This window comes from Myotis yumanensis, unplaced genomic scaffold (assembly GCF_028538775.1).
Source record: "Myotis yumanensis isolate MYYU_CA2020_CCGP unplaced genomic scaffold, mMyoYum1.0.hap1 SCAF_9, whole genome shotgun sequence".
Taxonomy (NCBI): Eukaryota; Metazoa; Chordata; class Mammalia; order Chiroptera; family Vespertilionidae; genus Myotis; species Myotis yumanensis.
The window spans coordinates 62,073,145-62,096,107 of record NW_027223760.1 but is presented as its reverse complement, the minus strand read 5'-3'; the positions used below and the strand labels follow the sequence as shown (position 1 = coordinate 62,096,107).

Sequence of the window (22,963 nt, the reverse complement as noted above, 5' to 3'; positions counted from 1 at the left end):
GGAACCACCTTGCTCTGATTTAAATCAGTATTAAATAAGATAAATACTGAAAAAGCCTGGAAACTATTTTAAATTCATTTAATTATACAAATTTCTTTTAAATCTGTTTTATCAATATAAGTATGGCAGTTACCAGTTAGTTATGATCTCCAGTACCTACAGTATTTTGCTTAGTTACTTTAATTTGAATTCTAATTAAACTAAGCATTTTTAGTATTTGATGGCAAGTTCAGACAGATTACTTTCTTAAAACAATTTTTTCATGCATATTTATAGAAATTCAAATTTTATCTTCTAAAGAACTTACTTAGCATTAATCAGCAAGTAAACTTTAACAAGCAGGAAAACACATAATTAGTCAAAATAATGTTATTTTTCTACTTACCATATTTCTATAAATATAACCACACAAGATATTCAAATAACACAAGCAGATATTATTAGTGTAGTAAAATGCAATATTGTGGATGCATATTAAATAATTTAAAAAGAACTAAATTTGGAAAATTTGACAAAATTTTAGTTATTTACAATTAGATGATTTTCAAAGAAAGCATTCTGAACATTTTCAATAACTTTGGAAAGGCTAAATATTAATGCCTAAAAAATCAGTAAGTCAATAATTTTTTATGATCTGTAATTTTAGAAATATCTAAATGCAAGCATACAAGTAATATTAAGCTTGCCTAAAATGTGACAACTGACTAACTTGACAATAGCATGCAGCTCAATGATTTGGCAACGGGAAAATCCAAAATGATTAAGTTCAATCAAGGCAGATTCAGTTGTCTGACAGGACAGAATTCCGAGTCGCAGAGAACGCCTGGAGTAACAGCATACCTGACGGACGTGGGCTGGATGCCTCTCCACACTGATGCCACTCTAAAAATACATTTTTCATCGCATAAATAAAGCCAGGCTTTAAAGGGATAATGAATCAACAAAATATAAACAAACACTGGCCCATCTTATTACTTCACTCATTTAGTCAAGCAACTCCTTCCTGAAAGAATTGTCCATATCTGAACATTATAAATCAAAGCAGCAGAACTATAGAGGGGTTTGAATGAGGCAGATGAGTATGCAAAGTTGTAAAAATACTGGGATATGCCTTACTTCTCAAGAAAGCTGCCCTGAATGAATAATAAGGGCACCCTGTCATCTAAACATGCCTATGTTTATTCTTATCTGTGGCAGAATATGTTTTGTTACCATAAAGCTTTCTGAGGAAGTCCAAATTTCAAACATTCATTCCCCTACTCCCATCAAATTGTTCTGAAAATGTCATTATTTGTGGAACAAAAATTATACCTTTCAAATGTAAAGAATTTCTAGAAGAAATAATTTTTATTTATTAATTTATCAAATTAATTTTGGAACATATTAAACTGGTTTTACTTTGAAAATTTGTCTGGAAAAAAAAATTAATGAACCTAATCTTTGATCTAAACATTTGTAATGAGCTTAAAGTCATTAGATATTTGTCAGGTATAATTACATTTTATTAAGTGTATTTTAAAGTGTTTCACTAAGAGGTTATGGATGTTAACTATTCACTCGTTATTAAAAAGTTGCTAAACACAGCCTAAAGTATTTCAATCCCATATTCTGAATGACTAACAATCTAAAGAAGATGCAAGAAAGAAAAGGAAGTACAAATGGCTTTTAAACACAGGAGGAGATATTCAACCTCACTCAGAATAAAAAAATAAAATTATATTATAACATTTCTTCCTGTCAGATTAGCAGAAATCCAAATACGTGAATATACCATGGCTAGGTCTATGGGCCAATAGCCAATTTTCTAACAGATTGGTGAAAAAACTGGTTCAATCCCTTGGGAGGACAATTTGGCAGTAACTATCAAAATCACAAATGCAAAAACTCTCCACCTTAGCAACCCACCTATGGGAATGTATTCAATAGCAATGCTATGCAGATATATACAAAGTGACTTATGTAGAAGACTATTAGCAACTGACTGAAAAAGATCAGACACAACTAATTACTTAACAATAGGGACTGATTAAACAAATGATGGCAAACCTATGTAATATAACACTGCAGATATTAAATAAAAAAGGGGGGATATATTTCAATAAGCAGACTATGTACCAAAAAGGAAACAAGATAACATAGTTCATTGAAAAACAAACAAAAAAACAAGGTTTAGAGTGTGCATATTATGTTATGTAACCTTTTCATTAAAAAGGAGGTGGAAGGGGAAAAAGAATATATAATTTTTACTTACTTGCATATGAATACAGAAACCCTGGAGAGATACCAATAGCATGGTATCTTATGGAGGGAGTGAGGTTTAAGTTGGCAGAGAATTAGGAGGGAGGTTTTAACTGACTATGAATTTATATTGCTTGAATTTTGAACTGTGGGAATGATTCGTTTATTTAAAAATTAAATTTTTATGGTAATAAAAGATAAAATGACTCCTGCTTCTAAGATGAAATAACAAGGATCCTCCAATCTGAAGCAACTAAAAAAACTGGACAAAATATATGAAACATTTGTCAAGGTATTGGACAACAAAGACGGTGATTCCTAAAAAGTGGAAACTAGGTGAGCTATACCCTGGATCCAGCTAACTGCACAGAAAAGTTTCCACTTTGCAACTCGGGAAAGGGAAAGCTGGTGGAGCCGGCGGTCACCAAGCTGAGGAGATGAGCAGGAAGACCAAGGTGGCCCAACACGGGGCTAAATGGCCTCGCGTTTCCCATCGTTCAGATCAGCTCACCAACTGTAGAATTTACAGAGCAATTTAGGCCAAAGTCCTGGCTATTAATATTATAAAAATCTGTTTTTCCCGCAAAAGTCCATTATGGTCATTGTGAGCTTGTAAGAATTCTGGAGTTTGGATCACAGGGGGCTGGAATCTTTCTAAGTATCAAAACTAATACGTAATTTTAAAAAGTAAATCTTTGGCTCTACTTTTCCAAATGGAAGTGTGCCAATTCATGATTCTTTTCCTTGAAGACAAGGTCTCTCTCTACCTTCATTTCACCAAAGTTCATTATAAGCCTATATATACTATATATATATTAAGAAGTCCAATTTACATACTAAAATCATGACTAAATATTGTACCCTACCCTCTGAATAACAATATAAAACAGGTATTCAATATGTTATTTCAAAGAATTGCATAGAAATACAAAAACTAGCCTTTAACACTAGTAGCATCTTAAAGAAACACAATTTCACCCACACATGAAACAATAAATTTCCGGAATAAAGTGAACAATTAAAGATATCTAAAACATTGGTAGATATTTCCTATTTCTATATTATCTAGGCTTGAAAACCCTCTCCTCAGTTCCAACATTCTCACCATAATCGTCAACTGCTTCTTTGTAATGAATAATTACTTCATTATTTTTTTCTTCCTTTACAATTCTATCACACCAGCAATTTTCAACCTTTTTCATGGCATGGTACACATAAACTAATTACTAAAATTCTGCGGCACACCAAAAAATATATTTTTGCTGATCAAAAATAAAAAAGGTATAATTTTGATTCATTCACCCTGGACTGGTATTGTGTTGTCTGTTGTCATTTTTTATCTGACAATCTAAAGGAAAAGAGGTCAGTGCCCCTAAGTAAATACTCAGGTATTGTATAGTTTTTTGTTTGTATGTTTTTAAATAAAATTGTTTTTTTAAATTGATTTCAGAGAGGAAAGGAGAGGGAGGGAGAGAGAGAAACATCAATGATAAAAGGGAACTGATCAGCTGCCTCCTGCATACCTCACACGGGGGATCGAGCCCGCAACCTGGGCATATGCCCTGACTGGGAATCAAATCGTAAACTCCTGGTTCATAGGACGACAATCAACCACTGAGCCATGCCGGCTGGGCCAGGTATTGCATGTTTTAAAATTCTTGCAGCACAGGGGTTGAAAATTGCTCTTCTAGCCCATCCCATGTACACTAAGCTATAGGTGGTTGGGACTACATTATTCTCTCACAGGGGCTGGAACATAACAAGTATCAAAAAATATTTACTAGATTAATGACTAAAAGGCTTTATGGTTTTTTTTTTACCTAGCTGTATGTTACTGAAATGGCAGTTTGGGGTGTTCACAAAAAGATTTCTTTACTAATTCCTTTATAGTAGTAAGATGAGGTTGTTTAAAAATTCAAAAATTCACCCGTGACAAAATAAGGCATATCAGAACAATTAAATCAGACAGTTTTGCCCCCTCTTTTCTTTAGCAAAAGAGTAGCAACTGGTGGCTAGTTATATCCAACAGTGTGATAAAAGTAATCTAAAGATTACCAAGAATCTTATTACTAACCTGTTGAGGAATAATGGTATCTCTATAGCTCGGTAAGATTTTTAGGGTGACACTTCCACTAATACTTTTCAGTAATTCTTGTAATTCCTTTGGATTGTTTCCGACTTCGTGGCCATTGACTTCTTTAATGATATCTCCCACATGGAGCAGACCTTGTCGATCTATCATGCCTCCATGAAGGATTCGGGCGATTACCAGGTCATTATTTTCAACCCTAAAGGTTACACCCTAAAGGAAATAAGGAACGGAATTGTCATTGATTTTAGACTTAAAACTAAATCTTAAAAATTCATGAAAATAAATATATATATATATATATATATATATATATGAAAATAGTTCTAAAAGTAGGCGAGTGGATCATTCCTGTTTTTCCCATGTTCTCTCCTGTGTCAAGAGTCAAATCTCCTTAAACCATGTGCAATTGTGACAACATATACCACCCTTAAAAAAGGACTTTTAACCTGAAAAAGTGAAAAATATATTAGGCTGCATTCCACAGGATAAAAGTTACCTCAAAGGAACAAGAAAAGACAGATATGCCTTGTTCCCGGCTTTTCTTTTTCACCATTTCACTGTTTTTATAGTCGGGATCCAAAAATAATAATTTTAAGTAGGAAATTATAAACTTCTCTACTTATAGAGCTCTCCCTACCATTTCTTCACTTTTAATAACAACTTTCTTCCGTGTTTTGCTACTTCATTAGCAAGCAATCTGAGCTAATTTCTTCAAAGGTCATAGGAAAAAAAATAAAGTACTTATTCTGGCCTCTAATTCAATTTAACTTTTATCTTGGTTTAATTTTGTATGCTAAATCAAGTTGAAACAGCATCAGGAGTATATTTTATACAGAGGCCAAAAACCACATAAAACAAATACAAATGAAGTTTTCATTATGATACGAGTTATGAAAGGGAAGAAAATGAAAGCAGGACTGAGCAACAATATGGCAGCTTCAGTTTGAAGAAGGCACAATTTATCTACTCACCAATGGCTCCCCAGCTCTTTTGTGAATACCAAGAATACGAATGGCATCTACTGGTAATAACTGGTTATTAACAGAATTATTCATTTCCGGGCTTGATGGAGGTGAATCATAACACTTTGATGCCACAATATCATGGGCTTCCAAGAGTGACTGTAAGGATTCAAAACATAAAGCTAGGTTAAAAAAATTTTTTGAGATGTTAAAATGCAAGTTCAAAAACCATAAATCAAAACGCAAAGAAGAGCCCGGCTGGCATGCCTCGGTGTTTTGAGCATAGACCCATGAACCAGGAGGTCACTGTTCAGCGCCCCATCAGAGCACATGCCCAGTAGGGGGCGTGTAGGAGGCAGCTGATCAATGATTCATCATTGATGTTTCTAACTCCCCTTCTCTCTTTGAAATCAATAAAAACATATTTTTTTAAATATGAAGGTAGCAAATGTCAACTGGTTCAAAATATAAATAATTAACATGCAGGTTTCATGGATAATTTCTGGCTATTTCATAAAAATATGTGTAAGAAAAATTTCAAAAAGGAAAAGGGAACAAATCCATGTAAGAGGATTATTCCTATAAATGCTGAAGTCGCTCAAATCTCTAACCTGGTCTTTGTTTTCACTCTGTTCTCTCCTCTTAGGAAATATTTGTTCCTGTGACTTGAACCACTATTTATATATTATTAATTCCCAATTTTATACCTTTGATCCAGATCTTTCATTATGTCAGATTAATAGACTAAAAATCTGCCTACAACATAACACAATTATGATAATTTAAAAATCAAAGAGTTAAGCATTGTAGAGGACTGAAACATATTGAATTAATGAAAAATCCATAACTCCACAGTGCTATTTAAAAAACAAAAGACTGAAAACACTCTTCATTAATATTATAGACCAATGCTATTTTAAGTAATTCTTTACTTTGAAAATTGGTAAAGGGAAGGATCAAGCATCTCACTGATGTTTCAGTGGGAAATGCATTACAGAGTAGCTCAATAGCCCACTTGATGAGGAAAAACCCTTTTTATATAAGAACACTGGCTAATAAATGCAGAGTGAGAGAATCTGAAAAATGTCATGTACAAGCTCTAATGAAAATATTGATTCAGGCAAGGATTATTAATGTAAGTAAATGGTTGAAAGGAAACAGCATTTGTATAATGCTAGAATAATAACATACTAGATTACTTCTAGTGGAAAAGCTTTCAAAGGAAGGGTTAGACTGTCATTGCCCTTAATCAGGGACCAATCTCAGCGTCAACAGTGGTGGGCCAACCAGGCACTACACATTTCTGATACAATTTAATTCATGTTGCATCACATCATTTAAAATGAATTTGAGTTCCAAATAATTAACTTGAATACCGACCTTTTAGATAGAACTTATGTTTACAGGAACTAGAAAGGATAGATAACTAAACAACACAGTAGGGAAGCAACCAGATACATCTAAAAAGGGGGACATGCCACAGGATAATAACCTGATCTCTTCAAAAGGTCAACATCATAACCAAGGGAGAGAGAGATGGTCCAACCAGATGCTGCACATGGACCGAGGTTGGAAGCCTGTATGTACAAACCAGCTGTAAAGAATATTTTGGCATCAAATAAAGACATTTGAATATAGTATGTGCACCTGAGATGGAGGTCCACTTAAATGGAAAAGTGGCAATCAATGATTGAAAAAAAGGGTGAATTACAAAATACCTTGTGAAAAATGATCTCAATTAGTAAAGAAAAGAAAGTACATTTATGCACTGAAAAAAATGGGAGGAATATGCACTAAGATAGTATAGTAATTTGGGTCATAAGAATACAATGTCTTAATTTTTGCATTTTTGTTTGCTATTTTCTAGTTTTATGTATTTATTAAACTATATAAATGTATACTTATTAAGTTTTATGTATTTACTTAAAATAGATAACTTGCCTAAGAGCACTACCCAGATGCTTCTGAGGTATCACAGACCTAATATGGCCAGTTACCTCAACATTCACATGTTCAGATTCTGCGAGAGTGTTCCTAACCTCAGTGATGCCAACGGTCAGAAATCCTACCCTTAATCAACTTCCCACATCTCTCTTCTGCAACTGTCACATGTAACCAGTCACCATGTCCTGTTGATTTTATGGCTTAACACTGGAAAATCCTCATTTTATAATGCCATCCCAATTTCTTGCCTCAGTACTTAACAATCTAGCTCCATAATCAGACCTCTCCCAGTTAAATGCCTCCTCTCATCCCCACCCATGGTTTCCCACTGTCCTAAGGATAAAGTCCCAATACCTTAGTATGTTTTATAAGGCGTCAATTAACTGGCCCCTGCATAATGGGTGTGTCTGATGTGTCCATGTTTTTGTACCTAAGATACTGATTTCTGTAGGAACCATCTCACTCTAAATCTTCATATTTTACATTAACATTGTTGGAGTCAGAGAGAGTCTTTGAGGAAAAAGGGGTGCTACCCACCAAGATCTTCAGTGGAAAGCAAGTGACACTTTATTTCTCTACCCCACAACCATTTATTACACAGTCCATTCTTTCCCCACTAAAATGTAATATCTCTATCAGACAGGTTGCCATGTGTGTGTGGATATATTTCTAGGGTTGCTATTCTTGTCGATTAATCTATTTTCCTAATGCTGACCCAATACCACACTGCCTTCATTACAGATTTATAAGAAATCTCCTCCACTCCCTTTCTCTCCTGAAACTGGTTTTTCTTTGTTAAAATGATTAACTCTTCATTGATATAGACCAGTGGTCGGCAAACTGCAGCTCGGCAAACCACGGATCGCGAGCCACATGCGCTCTTTGGCCCCTTGAGTGTGGCTCTTCCACAAAATACCGGCTCTTCCACAAAATACCGACTTCTGCGCATGGGCCACAAAGTTTTAATCGCACTGTACGTGCACGCCCGCACGTGGTATTTTGTGGAAGAGCCACACTCAAGGGGCCAAAGAGCCGCATGTGGCTCGCGAGCCGCGGTTTGCCGACCCCGGATGTAGACCAATGCTTAAATTGCACTTATTTTTTGTATCTCTTAAAAGTATGTTATGTTATATTTCCTATCCTTACATAGCTCTCTGATGTCCTAAGGTTATCAACTACACCCCAATCCTAGAAGCAACACTGAAAACATGTATGACTGGTCACAAGGAGGTCTGGGAAACAGTGGTAGTGAGGAAGAAAAAGTCACTATCACAGAGAAAGATATTTCTAGCATATGGTCTGATGATGAATCAGATTTGGCTTTTTTTTTTTTAATTACGCAAAGAAAAATCCTTCCTGATGTATTTTTGTGACAGACTTCATATATTGATGTAATGTGCTTTAGTTACACGTGTGTTTTTGTATCCTCAGAATGTCAGAATATTAAAACATCTATGTTGGAATTTACATACTTCAAAATATGGACCTAAATGATATCTAAAACCTCATCTCAAACTGGAACTTCACTGCGAAAGGAGACTATTTGGGAACACGGGCTTGGAGAGAAGAGCTGGGAAGCTTACCTGGAAGTGGGGCTCTTTGAGTATACCAACCAGTTCTGCCACATTCTCATCCACACTGATTAGAGGAGTGATATCTTCAAGAATTTCATTGACTAATTCCAAGTTATTGTCACTGACAGCTTCTAGTTTTGAATCTTCTAGTCTCTCATGAGCCTTTGAAAAGACAGTATAGGAAAAGTAATAACACATATTGTTTGACTCCAGACTGTGGTTTTCCTCTTGATTTGCTTCTTTTTCATAAAGCGTTAAAAGATATGACTTAAAAGTGTGATTCATTGAAACCAAATTTAATACTTCAATCAGAGGCAATATATAGATTTTTAAGTAAATGTTTTCATGCAGTATAATAAATCTTGGCCTCTATTCCTATCCTAAGCCATGAAAAACTCATTTTTATAATTTAACTATGAGAAAAAACTAAATAGGCCATGCCAGGCTGGCATGGCTCAGTGGTTGAGCATTGACCTATGAACCAGGAGGTTATGGTTCCATTTTCAGTTGGGGAACATGGCCAGGTTGCAGGCTCGATCCCCAGTGTGGGGCATGCAGGAGGCAGTCGATCAATGATTCTCTCTCATCATTGATGTTTCTATCTTTCTCCCCTTCTCCCTTCCTCTCTCTGAAATCAGTAAGAAACAACAACAACAAACACTAAATAGGCCAAATGACAATAAAAAACATATTTGTTATCCAATAGAATTTCCTAATGACTTTCTGGTCTAGGCTCAAACTCTAGATGAAGCTTTATTAGGAACATAATCATTATATAGATTACCATTCAAAAAATCATAAAAATCATTTTGGGAAACTCAGAGTCCAAATCAGCAAATAAATCAGTTTGGGGAGGCAGTTCTTGAACTGGACCTTAAAGGATGGTGTCATTTCATGTCTATATATCTTAAGCTGTTTTTTAAAAATCTCATAGTCTTTTCCACATAAAGTGGACCATGAATCACACTGTCACAGAAAATCAGTAGTCCTAATTACCCTTTCACTGAAGGAGTAAAGCAGAGTTTTACATTCAAACTGAGAATGAACACTATGCAGTCTTCATATTTTAGTGTTCTTTGTGTTTCTGGTAAATGCTTGCAGTCTGATTTTGAAGATAGCAAATCATAATTATTAAGATTTAGTTTATAAATGAAACCATGTAAGATGTCAAGTCTTACACATAATATTTTAAGATTCATTTCTGTAAATGCTGAAGAAAAATCCTAATTTCAAGTGGCAACTATCAATTACACCTTATTTGATACCTATAATACTTAAATGTTATTTCTATCATAGAAAGAATCCTTTAGAGTCCAAATACACATTTTAATTTTTAAAATGCAATTTTTCACTTAGATGTATTTTTTCCTAGGTGATTCACAAAGTAAAACAAGTTTTTAAGTAGAACGGGGGGCTATATATTAAGCAACATTTTAAAGAAACACCTCAGAAGAAATTTTAAATCACATGAAATAAACTGATAAAGAAGAAATTATAACTGCTTTTAAACAAAGAAAAATGTCAAAAGACCAAATGTAATTTAAATAGAAGGAAAAGTTTCTATTAGATTTAGATAAGAAAAAATTAAGAAGACTAGAAATGCCAGAGAATGAGAATAGGCAAGTGTGTAATATTTTGAAAGCTTGATAAGAATAAGATAAGGAAGACACTCAATACATATCACGGAATAAATATCAACATTGGAAAAAAACTAAAATAACATAATTAGTTAACTCTTACCAAAAAAAAGCAAGAATTACTGTTTTAATACAGATACTTACTTTAATAAATATCTGATTTAGCATCATTAACCTTGCAATACTCTAACTCTCTTATAATAATATAAGAAAGCTTAAGACAAAAAGAAAAAGTTAACATTTATTGAGGGCTTGTGTCTGTGTGTGAGGAACTATATTCTGAGAATAGTGTAAGAAAGTGTATGTGTGTGTGTGTTCAGCAAAACTAGGTATATTATCACCCTCCTTACAGACACAGACACTGATGCAAAAAGAGATAAGGTGATTTGTTTAAGTTCACAATGCTAGTAAGTAGCAGAGTCTGGTAGTATAACATCAAGGCTTGAGCTCTTACCTACACAACTTATTTGACTTTTTCACTATACAAACAGCCATGCTAACATCACCTTGCTGTTGCAATGGTAAATGAGATTGCTTTTTTAATATATAGCTTTTTAGCTCTAAGATTTTGTAAAAGAAATTTAAAGTCAGAATTTATTTAGTAGATTTCAAGAGACAAGAGTACCAACTGGAATTTAATCAAACCAAGGACAAAGGAAACTCTGATAAATGAATCACATGCATTTGAATAAATGAGTCTTGTTTCCTTTAAGAAAAAGCACTACTAGAAAGCTAGCATAATTCAGTAAAAATATGTCACCTGCCACAAGTGTTTGGAAGAAAACACAATGACTGGCCTAGCCTTCTTGTATGGCCAGTTCTGAGAACCGTACTCATCACTGCACCTTAGAAAAATAAACTGCAGAGAAGAAAATGCTCTTTCAGAACTTCCGAGTATTTCACCCAAGCACAGTCCAACCATGCTTGCAAACAAAAAAAAATCTTTTTTAACAAGAATTGTGGGCTATAACTAAAGTGACAAATACTATTCTCCGTTAATGATAATAGAAGAAAGATGAAATGTATGGTAAGATTAATGTTGGTGCCGGGCCTCTGGTATATATGTAAAACTTCCAGTTGGGCAATCTGCGAGTGGCTACTTAGGGGCCCAAACCTTTTGTCATGTGAACTTAGGAAGATTAAATTTATGAATAAAATAAAGAATCTGCATCATTAATTAGCTCGTACCAATGGAAAATTTTATAAAAGGTAGGGTTTTTCAGAAGTCTCAGGAAAAAACAAGTGGCTAAAAAATGATCAAAGGAGAGGGTGAAATCAATATTCTGGGAATGACAAATGGCTACGTGAAGAAAAGGTCAGAGAGCAAGAACCATTTGGTGAACACGAAAGAGTGGGAGGACAGGGCTGTGAAGCAGGAATGCACTAAGCTTTAGTAATGTATATAAAAATGATTCCAGGCAAATAGTATAAGAGAAAAAAAACTGGGCCAAAAATAGCTATAAAAGATGAGTGAGTTAAAGATATTATTACAGAACTGATTATGGAAAGAGACTTAAAATACCAGGGTTAGCCAAGAGAAAATAAGATTTCAAAAAGTACTAGATATAAGAAGTCTAAAATAGGTGCATGGTCTAATGTAAAAAAAGAAAACCAGCCCCTGAAATCTGTATAATTTTATTACCCAATATCATCCCAATAAATTTAATATAAAAAAAGTCAGCATCTTGCTATAGTTAAAAATAAAGATAGAACCAGGATCTTTTTCATAGGGCCCACTACACTGTAACATGACGGTTCAGTTATGATTTCCCTAAAATTTTAAATGCGTTACAACACAGGCCATATAACTAAGGGTCATTTCATCCTGTATTTAAAGTCAGCACAGAAAAAGCATAAAGTGGTCCAATTTTGATGTATACTGAGATTTCATTATGTGGTACGTATTATTTGCTAACTAAGCCTAAGTTCTAACACAGTAATATCTGAAAAGACCTCTGTAAAAATAATTTAAAAAAATAATTTAGTAATCTTATGAATAAACCAATATACCTTAGCAAGTGATTTTACGATTGGATTCTCCATAATCCCCTTGAGGAAAATTAGGTCTATCTCTTCTGCTCCCGTAGATGAGGGCAGCTCCGTAAGGTTATCCAACACTTGCTGCATTTCTGCTGAGATAAAAACAACGTATTAAAATAAAACCTTTGGTAAGCACACATTGCAATGTGAAGATGATGTATTACAGAACTGTACACTTGAAACATGTTATTAACCAATGTCACCTCAATAAATCTTAAAAAGCCTTAAATCCCAAGTCATTATGAAATACGATTATAAAATAATTCAAATAAAAGGGCATTAACAATGAACACTCTTTTGAAAAGTCACATTTTAAAAAATTGAATTGCTAAATATTATGTTTCAAATTGACTTCCCATGAATTAGTAGCAGGACGGGTTTTTATATGTAATTTGGGCTTTATCAGGCTACCTTATACATGCTTATAATCTTACACTTATTTTATAACTTCAAGTTAAAAAACATTACTTAGGAAGAAATAAGAAATTTTAATAAATAAATTTTAAAAGTATAGTAATTAGTAATCAAGAAACTTCCCATAGCCCTAGCTGGTTTGCTCAGTGGTTAGAGGATCTCGGGTTCAAATCTGGTCAAGGACATGTGCAGGAGGCAACCAATCAATGTGTCTCTCTCACATTGATGTTTTTCTCTCTCTGTCTCCCTCCCTTCCACTCTATCTAAGTCAATGGAAAAATTTCCCTGGGTAAGGATTAACATAAAATAAGAAACTTTCCATAAGCCCAGAATCAGATGGCTTCCCTGGTGAATTCTATAAAATATTAAAGAATTAAAACCAATTCTTCACAAACTCTCCCCAAAAAAGGAGAGGTGGAAATACTTCCCAACTATTCTATGAGATGCCAAATCAAGACAAAGACATCACAAGAAAATGACAGTCAATATTCTTTGTAAATGAAGATGTAAAAATCTTTAATAAAAAACTAGCAAGCTGGATCCAGCAAGACTGAAAAGGATTTTATACAATGACTAGTACAATTTATCCCAGGAATGCAAGGGTGGTTCATCAACATATGAAAATCTATCAATGTAATACACTGTATTAATAGGACAAAAACAAAAAACCACATGATATCTCCCTCGATAGACAAAGAAAAAACATTCGACATAATCCAATATTCTTTCATGATTAAAAAACATTAACAAATAGAAGGGAAATTTCCCCAATTTGATAAAGGAGATCTATGAAAATTTCCATAGCTTACATACATGATACTTAATGGTGAAAGACTGAACAAGGCAAGGAAGTCTACTCTTTCTTGCCACTTCTACTCAACACTGTACTGGAGGTTCTAGCTGGAGCAGTTAGGCAAGAAAAGGAAATAAAAGTCATTAAAATTGGAAAGGAATAAGTAAAACTATCTTTTTTTTGACATGATCTTATATATGTAAAAAATCTTAAAGAATATACAAATAAATTTATTAGAATAAATGAGTTCAGCAAGGTTACAGGATACAAGATCAAAATACAAAAATCAACTGTGTTTCTATACACTAGCATTGAACAACCTGAAAATGAAATTAAGAAAATCATTCCTTTTACAACAGCATCAAAAATAAAACAATTATTAATAATGTAACAAAAGAAGTGCAAGATTTCTACACTGGAACTATAAAATGTCATTGAAAGAATTAAAGATGACAAATAATAGAAAGATATCCCATATTCACAAACTGTTAAAATGGCAATATACACAAACTGATCTACAGATTTAATGTAATCACTGTCAAAATCTCAGATGCCTGTTTGTTCGTTTTTGCAGAAATTGATAATTAATCCTAAAACTCATATGAGAAATGCAGGGGACACAGAATAAACAAACAATCTTCAAAAAGAACAAAGCTGGGAGAGCCATACTTAATTTCAAATCTGACTAAGAGCTACAATATTCAAGAAAGGCACAAAGATAGACAAATAACCAAGTGAGAATCCATAAATTCATAGTCAATTGATTTTCAACAAGGGTGACAAGACAATTCAATGAAGGAAAGAATCATCTTTCCAACAAATGGTACTGGGATAACTGTAAGAGAGTGAAGCTAGACACCACCCCACCCCACCGCCCTCACCACACTTCATTCAGTATCAGTCTTCATTTTATTCAATTTTACCTCCTCTTCATAATTCTTTAGAATAAGTCTACTAATATTGTAGTTGTCTTGTAATATTTTCTACTTTTATTAAAATAAAACATAAACATTAAAAGTCAAATTGTATTACTAAGTGGCTTATCCTATATAATAAAAGGGTAATATGCAAATTGACCCTAAAGGCGGAACAACCGGTCACTATGATGTGCACTGACCACCAGGGAGCAGATGCTCAACACAGGAGCTGCCCCCTGGTGGTCAGTGTGTTCCAACAGGGGGAGCTCTGCTCAGCCACAAGCTGGGCTGATGGCTGCGATCCCAGCAGAGGTGGCAGGAGCCCCTCCCACCTCCTTAGCAGCGCTAAGGATGTCCGACTGCAACTTAGGCCCAATCCCCTGGGGAGTGGGCCTAAGCTGGCAGGTGGACATCCCCTGAGGGGTCCCAGACTTAGAGAGGGCATAGGCTGGGCTGAGGGGACCCCCCCCCCCCGCAAGTGCACGAATTTTCGTGCGCCAGGCCTCTAGTAATGAAATATAGCAGTTCTCTGTTCCATACTATCTGCCCCTCTCCAACTTATCCCACCTCTCCAAAAGTAACTACTTTGATTTTAAGTTTCTTTTAATCACATCTATGTTTCTGGATAAATGCTCACATTACTACTTTTTAATTTACCCACTTAGAAATTATCTTATTTATTTTCTGTTAGAATACTAGACCTGCCCACACAGCCATGTTTCTGGCCAAGTCTGGCTTGGTTTTCTCCCATGAGGAAATGGCCAAGGAGCTCCAGGAAAGCTGAGCGCGAGGTACAGGGCAATAGTGTGCCACACTGATTTTTAAAACATGCAATACCTGACTACTCAGTCAGGGGCAGTGACCTCTTTTCACGTAGATTGTCAAATAAAGAAACAACAGCCAACAAAACAATAGCCATCCGGTGCGAATGAATTAAAATTATACTTTTTTTTTTTTTTTTTTGTCAGATCAGTGCTGCAGAATTTTAGTAATTAGTTTATGTGCTATCAGATGAACAAGGTTGAAAATCGCTGTTGTAAACCCATGAAGTTCTGCACGGGGTGGGTAGCCCTGGCAACTGGCAGCAACTGGCTGTTCAGGGTGAATGAGATGCTGGTGAAGGTCGACAGCAGCCAGGTGTTTGTACGGCTGTTTATTTTTGTGAAGAAGCAAATCATGTACTTTTCAATGAAATCTGGAAGACGACCTCATGTCCCTGTGGGACGCAAGCCACCAAAGATTTGAGAGTGGAGACATACTCAACTATTTAGGCTTCAGTGTATCAAGTAGCAACCCCAGCCCCGTGCGGAGGACGATGCGGGACTGCTACAGCTGGAAACCCTGGAAATCAGCACACTCACTGCCCGTGCAGGACGAAAGCTCCGGATGCCATCCATGCCGGGTCCCATTCCTAATGAGCAAGAACTTCTGCCCCTACCTGCTAGATCTCTGAAACACCAGTATCCCTTGCGAGGGTGTGCCTCCTTGACACCCTGTTGGAATGCCCTCTGTGGGACACGGGTCTGCAAACAGAGAGCCTGCGCTATCAGCAAGCACTGCTGTGAGCCACCCTTGACCAAAGCACAAAGTGAAAGCTCTCAGCAACAATACCCGTCAGCAGCCAAAGACCTAACCCAGGGGTGGGCAAACTTTTTGACTCGAGGGCCACAGTGGGTTCTTAAACTGGACCGGAGGGCCGGAACAAAAGCATGGATGGAGTGTTTGTGTGAACTAATATAAATTCAAAGTAAACATCATTACATAAAAGGGTACGGTCTTTTTTTTTTTTAGTTTTATTCATTTCAAACGGGCCGGATCCGGCCCGCGGGCCGTAGTTTGCCCACGGCTGATAACCCAATCTCCTGAAGTCTCCCTAACAGTCAGAAGAGTAAACGTGCAGCACTTCAGCACTTGCGCAAGTTGCAGAGCTTCGTGGACAGCTGTCACACACTGGTGAGTGCTGAGGGAGCTGAAGGACTCTTGCTGAAGATGGAGCCAAGCAGACTGCGTTGTGCTTGCAGGCAGCCGCCAGAGCATCTGGCTCAGCAGGTGCAGACAGGACCAGCCAAACCCCATTGAGTCCAAAGCTCAGATGATTTGTCGCAGCCCTTTCTTACGGGCAGTTTCAGAACATCCGCTGAGACTTTATTTTCCCCTGGTGCACTTTTTTCTGAAGTTGCAGTCAGATATTATTCTTAATGCTTCTGTCCATGCTTCTTTAAACGTCCTCACTTGGTTTTTATCACAGTTCACTTTCCCTGCTCCAAGCTCTTCAATCCCAAAGGTGGAAGTTGGGGTGAGGGGACTTTGTGTCTCCCGTACTCCCCTTTGTACATGGGTAAATGGGACCTATTTGGGGATCTCAGGGTTGACTGGTGGGAAAGGCAGGCAGAAATCGGTGGGGAGGTTAGGGGAGGTGGTGGGGAGGTTAGGGGAGGTGCAGAACAAGTTACCTGGGGCTCCGGTTAAACCACGATGCCAAAACATTAACATGGCTTCCCTGCCACGCAAGGGTCTGTCCTAACACTTTTGTTCTATACTCTATTGTGAATAAATGTGCTGACACCTGGCATAACCCCATGCCCCCTCTTTTACTGAGGTGAGATGTGACAGTATGGAGGAATGGTTTCCCCTAACAAGCCAATTTACTGGTCTAACTTTATACATTAGTTGTCTAATACCATGAACTATTAAAAAACACAAACTAAATTATCCTAAACACATATGACAAAATAATGAGAAAATATATAAGATATGAGAGATAATTAACCTTATAAATTATTAAAACGTTAACTGAATCTATAATTATTCAGACATGGATAACCACAAGGCAACTCTAGAGTATGTAAAAGCTTAATATGAGTTAGAAGTTCTCTGTAGTGGGAACCTTGCAAAACTGGGTGGGAGCCAGAGAAACAGGGAAGTGTCCCAGTGTACTCAGAGATTCCAGGAAGAAAGGAAAAGTCCCAGAGCTCAGAAGGTCAGATTTTTGCAAGTTCCACTCCTCCTGCATAATCACTAGAGCAGTGGTTCTCAACCTTCCTAATGCTGCGACTCTTTAATACAGTTCCTCATGTTGTGGTGACCCCCAATTTCATTGTTACAAATTGAACATAATTAAAACATAGTGATTAATCACAAAAACAGTATGTAATTATATGTGTGTTTTCTGATGGTCTTAGGCGACCCCTGTGAAAGGGTCGTTCGACCCCCAAAGGGGTCGCGACCCACAGGTTGAGAACCGCTGCACTAGAGGACAGACCCTTTAATCAGAAGCTAGATTCAATGACATATAAGTGAGATTCCTGTTTGATCTGTAGAAAAATTAATATATTTAATCTAGACCCTTCAATTACAGATATGAACAAATCAAGAATCACAAAACACATAAAAACGAGCAGCATGAATGCAACTCAGCTAATTCAACAAACAGAAGCATTATCTGACAAAGAAACAGAATTACTTGGGGATGTGTTGGGGAGAGAAAAGAAAGCAAAACGGATAAAGAAAAAAGATTAAGTTACAATGTGTGGGAAGATCAAATTGAAGAACTCTCCCACTAGAAAAGGGCAATAAGAGAGAAAGTATGAGAAAACCACTGTGGATCATGAAAGACTAAAATCTGTCAGATAATGGGAAATTCGGAAATAGAAAAACCAAGGAATTAATAATAGGGAAAGACGAAATCAATTCAAAAATAAAGAACCATAGATTTGGCCAATAAGCTGGCTTTTTCAAAAGACCAATAAAAATAGACAAATACTTGGTTAGTCTGATTTCAATAAGAGAAGACACAAATAACATTAGAAATGCAATGAGAAAATAATTGCAGGCATAAAGATTAAAAAGAAAACACAAAGAACTTTATTTAAAATTTAGTCAGGTAGATATTTTCTCTGAAAATGTTAATTATTGAAGTTTAGGAGAAAGAGATAAAAATGAAAATAGTTCAAAATAGGAGAAATTGCAAAGGTTTTCAAAGATAACCTTTTATAAAGACATTAGCCCTAGACAGATTTAAGAATATAGTCTATAAAACCTTGAAGAAATAGATAATTCATGCTTTTAAAATAAAACATAGAAAGGATCGAAATCTTTCCAAGCTCTATGTGGACTTCAAAACTCAAAGAAAATTATAAACTAAACTCACTGATGAGCATATATGCAAATGTCTTAAACATATCGACAAACTGAATATAACAATGTCTTTAAAAATAACAATTAAGAGTCAACTATAGTTTATCCTAGCAATATAAAGATGGTTCAACATTTTAAAAGTACATAATATACTTTAATATATGTTCACAGTATAAGAAAAAAAACCCCCACAATCATCTCAATGCTTCTAATATGTCAAATAAAACTCAAACTCAGTCCTAATGGAAAATTTTACCACAGCGAGAATAGAAGGAAACCACCTTTATGTATCTAATTCATTGGCACCCTTCAGGAGAATACCTATGTCCCTGGCTTCCCCAATTAGGATAAAGTCTCCTAATATAGTATATTTTCATAACTCTGACAAACCTGTAAAATTTTTGGTGTTTAATGTATAATTTCCTTTCTAAACTAACTCTGATGAGCACAGAAATCATGTCTGTCTTGTTCAAATCTTTATTCCCAGCAACTAGACCACAGTCTGGTACATCCTAAGTTCTCAATAATACAGTCTCAATTACAAAAATGCAACATTGTCCTGTTACCAAAATTAAGGCTAGTTTTTAAATGTTATTTATAAAGTAAAATGTCTCCATAATACTTGGAATCAGCAAAATGCGGTGTTTAGAAAGCAGTAATCTTAAAGCTATCAATTTCTCACAAATTGTACAAGCCACAAAGAAGGAAGTGGTGTCTCTTTCAATGGTTAGCCTACTAAAATGGCAAAAATACTTCTTTTTAAAAAAAAATATATTTTATTGATTTTTTTACAGAGAGGAAGGGAGAGAGAGAGAGAGTTAGAAACATCGATGAGAGAGAAACATCAATCAGCTGCCTCCTGCACATCTCCCACTGGGGATGTGCCCGCAACCCAGGCACTTGCCCTTGACCGGAATCGAACCTGGGACCCTTCAGTCTGCAGGCCGACGCTCCATCCACCGAGCCAAACCGGCTTCGGCAGCAAAAATACTTCTTAAGTATAAATCTCTCTCTAACTTTCTACAATATAGTTCAGTATGTGAAGCAAATTTAATAAAACGCATGGTATTTACCCACCTATATTCTGTTCTAAAAGCTTTCTAGAATTGTTTACATAAGCATTTCTACCAAGTTTTAGAATTAAATAAACTAGTCTTAATAAATTAGAAACTAGAGCTTATTTTAATATTAAAAGTCCTTTTGTAAGCACATTTGGTGGTATATTCACGCCAATTCAACAAACTGAATTCCCTATTGAAAATGGCAGGTAAATTAAGTTTTCATAAGATGTTAAAAATTATTTCTGCAAGAATTTTACAGATAAAATAATTATTTCACTGGGACCATGCTGTACAATTTACAGAACCCAGGATATGAAAAACAAAATCTCATTCTATGTGCATTTGGAAAGATTTAAGCCTAACTTCAAAGGAGGTCCCTAAAAGTTAGGTTACTTCTAATGTATTTGCAGTAGAGCAGCAACATTCTTTTAAAAATAGATTTCCAAGGAGTGATATAGAAAAAAAGAATCTACTGAAATGTGGATCAATTGAGGTTTCTTTGAGGTTAAATTTTGACAAAACCATTTTCACACAATTGACTGGACCATGACAGCCAGGTTCTTCTTGTAAACCATTAGTTATGTCAATAAAACAACTGTTTTCTATAATATGACTATATGCTGCCAATACCTTAGCTCTAACTAATATCTGGAAATTCTAATTTGGTTATACTGAATCAAAGAAGAAAAGAAACATTTTCAAGGTGCTCAGTTAACTTGGTCAACATTAATTGAGTGCTTATAGGCCACACATAATGTTAAATGTTGAAGAATACAGAGATACTCTCTTTCCCCCAAAATTCAATCTGGTAGAGTAGAACAGAATGTGTAAACATGTGTATGAAGCACAATGGTAAGAACACTAGGAAGGAGTCACAGTTAGATGGTACAGTACAGTGGTTAAGGGCCTGGACTCTGCCACCTAACTAGTCCTGAAAACCTGAGTAAACGACTTAACCTCCCCAGGCAGTGTCTTCCACCTGCTAAGAGGAGAATGACAACGGTGTCTGTCTATCTCACAGGGCTGTTGCTGTTAAATAATACATGGGAAATTCCTAGAACAACACTTCCTATTGCATTATTATCATCGAGGGAGTACAGGAAAGGAGTCAAGTGTTTTAACTCTTTCTTTGATGGAGATGGCAGGGTGACGAGATGGGAAAGAAGGGAGACACCAGTGGAAGGCACCCTAATAGAAATAACCACACTCAGCTCCTCCTACTGAAGCTCTTGAATGCAAGGTCAACATTTCACACTGTGAGACAAAATGTGGAGCCGTACTTCCCAGAGTATTCTGAGGGAGACGCTAAGCTTGGCGTCAACAAAGGGACAGGACAGGCACAGCGGGGGAGCAGGGCAATTAAGGAACCCCATTCGCAAGAGCTCACTTTCTGGCCGAACCAGCACCAAGTTCTTTCCAGAGATACTGGCTGTTTGTCCGGCATGGGGAAGGGTTCCTGACGCGGATGTGGAGTGAGAGGCTGAGGTAAATCTGGTTCTTTATAACAGAACTAAAGGGGGTGGGCGGGGGTGCAGGGAAAAGACTGTCCAGGAGTGAATACCCCAAAGCAGTGTTTCTCAAACAGCAAACTCTTGGCATTTGGGGAGCAAATATTCTTTCTGCACCGGACTGTTCTCCACCAGATGCCTTCCGTGTTCCATAATTATGACAACCAAACCTCCCTGTGCCCTTCCTAACACTCCAGGGGTAGTACCCCTGTCTCCCCTTCTGTTCTGCCAACTTAAAGCATTGCATTAATACTAATATGTTCTACCTCGGGTAAGTTCTTAATTTGGCTGTTCCGAGGGCTCCCAGCTTGCTCACCTGCTCTTGCCTACAAGTGTAAAGGAGAAGCTGCCTGGGTTGTGGGCTCACCACTCACTCAGTCCTACTCACCGCCCCTCACCCCCCCCATTTCAGAGAGGGCTGCCTGCACAACTGCAGAGGAGATCCTCACCAGACAGACATTCTCCACTAAGCAACCTAGTCCCTCACTTACAAATACAATCCAGCTATTCCAGATCACCAGACACTTGAAGAAAATATCAGTGACAGTAGACAGAGCTGAAAAGACTAAACTAGGGGGAAACAGATGGTGCTGAGGACAGAACTTTACAATTCATTTTTACGAGCATTCTCAGAGGTCCGTGAGAGACTTTTACACGCTTAAAGGAATGGGCCAGTAAGAGGGAGAAAATGGAGCAACCCCAGAACAGGAAGAAGTTCCTGGCAATTAAAAAGATTGTCACACTGTTTAAAAATCAAACATCACACCAAATGACAGAGTAAAATTGAAACTGCTAATAGAGTAAACTCCCAAATGCAGAACAAACAGGAAAAGATGGGAAATATGAGAAAACTGAAAACATATAGGCCAAGTCCAACAGTGCCCATCAGGAGCTTCACAAGACAAGACCAGAGACAAGATGGGAAAGAAATAGCTGAAGAAATAATAGAAAAAAATGTCCCTGCGTTTTTGGGTTTTATTTTGTTAATTTTCACTTGAGGATATTTTTTCATTAATTTCTAGAGAGAGTGGAAGGGAGGGGGAGCAACAGAGAGAGAAGCATCAATGTGAGAGAGTAAGACGCTGATTGGTCGCCTTCCCAGGGCGGAGGACAGAGCCTGCATCAGAGATACGTGCCACTGACTGGAATCAAACCTGGGACCCTTCAGCACGTGGGCCAGCGCCCTGTCCACCTGGCCAAACTGGCGTGGACAAAACGTCCCTGGGGTTTAAATGACAAACAAAACTTCAGGATGAAAGGCTTGCCAAGTGCAGAGCGGACAGAGTGAAAAAGAGCCAAATATGAACACATCTATAAAAACCTCAGGCCCGGCTGGCATGGCTCAGTGGCTGAACATACTGCATATTCCTTCTTCCTATTCTTATCCCCCAAATATCGCTGCACAATTCTATTCCTATGAACCAGAAGGTCACGGTTCAATACCCAGCCAGGGCACATGCCTGGGTTGCGGACTCGATCCCCAGTAGAAGGCATGCCGGAGGCAGCCCTTTAATTACTCGCTCTCATCACTGATGTTTCTCTCTCTCTCCCTCTCCCTTCATCTCTGAAATTAATAAAAATATATTTAACAAAACAAAGAGAAAACAACAATGAAAGCTATAAAACATATGGACAAAAGAATAACT

The 22,963-nt window shown here is 36.7% G+C and overlaps 1 protein-coding gene and 1 pseudogene across 4 annotated transcripts in view; one reads left to right on the top strand and one right to left on the bottom strand.

Annotated features, from left to right (window-relative positions):
* PALS2 (protein associated with LIN7 2, MAGUK p55 family member) overlaps positions 1-22,963 on the bottom strand; it is a 55,695-nt gene that overhangs the window by 14,503 nt on the left and 18,229 nt on the right. For 2 of the 4 annotated variants that reach the window (XM_070424435.1, XM_070424437.1), the window contains exons 2-6: positions 12,458-12,576; positions 8,820-8,972; positions 5,302-5,451; positions 4,313-4,540; positions 841-882 (exon numbers count right to left, since the gene is read on the bottom strand). In XM_070424435.1, the coding sequence (XP_070280536.1) occupies positions 841-882; positions 4,313-4,540; positions 5,302-5,451; positions 8,820-8,972; positions 12,458-12,574 (690 nt within the window). In that variant the 5' untranslated portion in view covers positions 12,575-12,576. Of the gene's footprint in view, positions 1-840; positions 883-4,312; positions 4,541-5,301; positions 5,452-8,819; positions 8,973-12,457; positions 12,580-22,963 lie in introns of all 4 variants that reach the window. The other 2 variants (XM_070424436.1, XM_070424438.1) reach the window with 2 other exon arrangements.
* On the top strand, positions 15,623-16,752 carry LOC139016012 (protein C1orf43 homolog pseudogene; annotated as a pseudogene).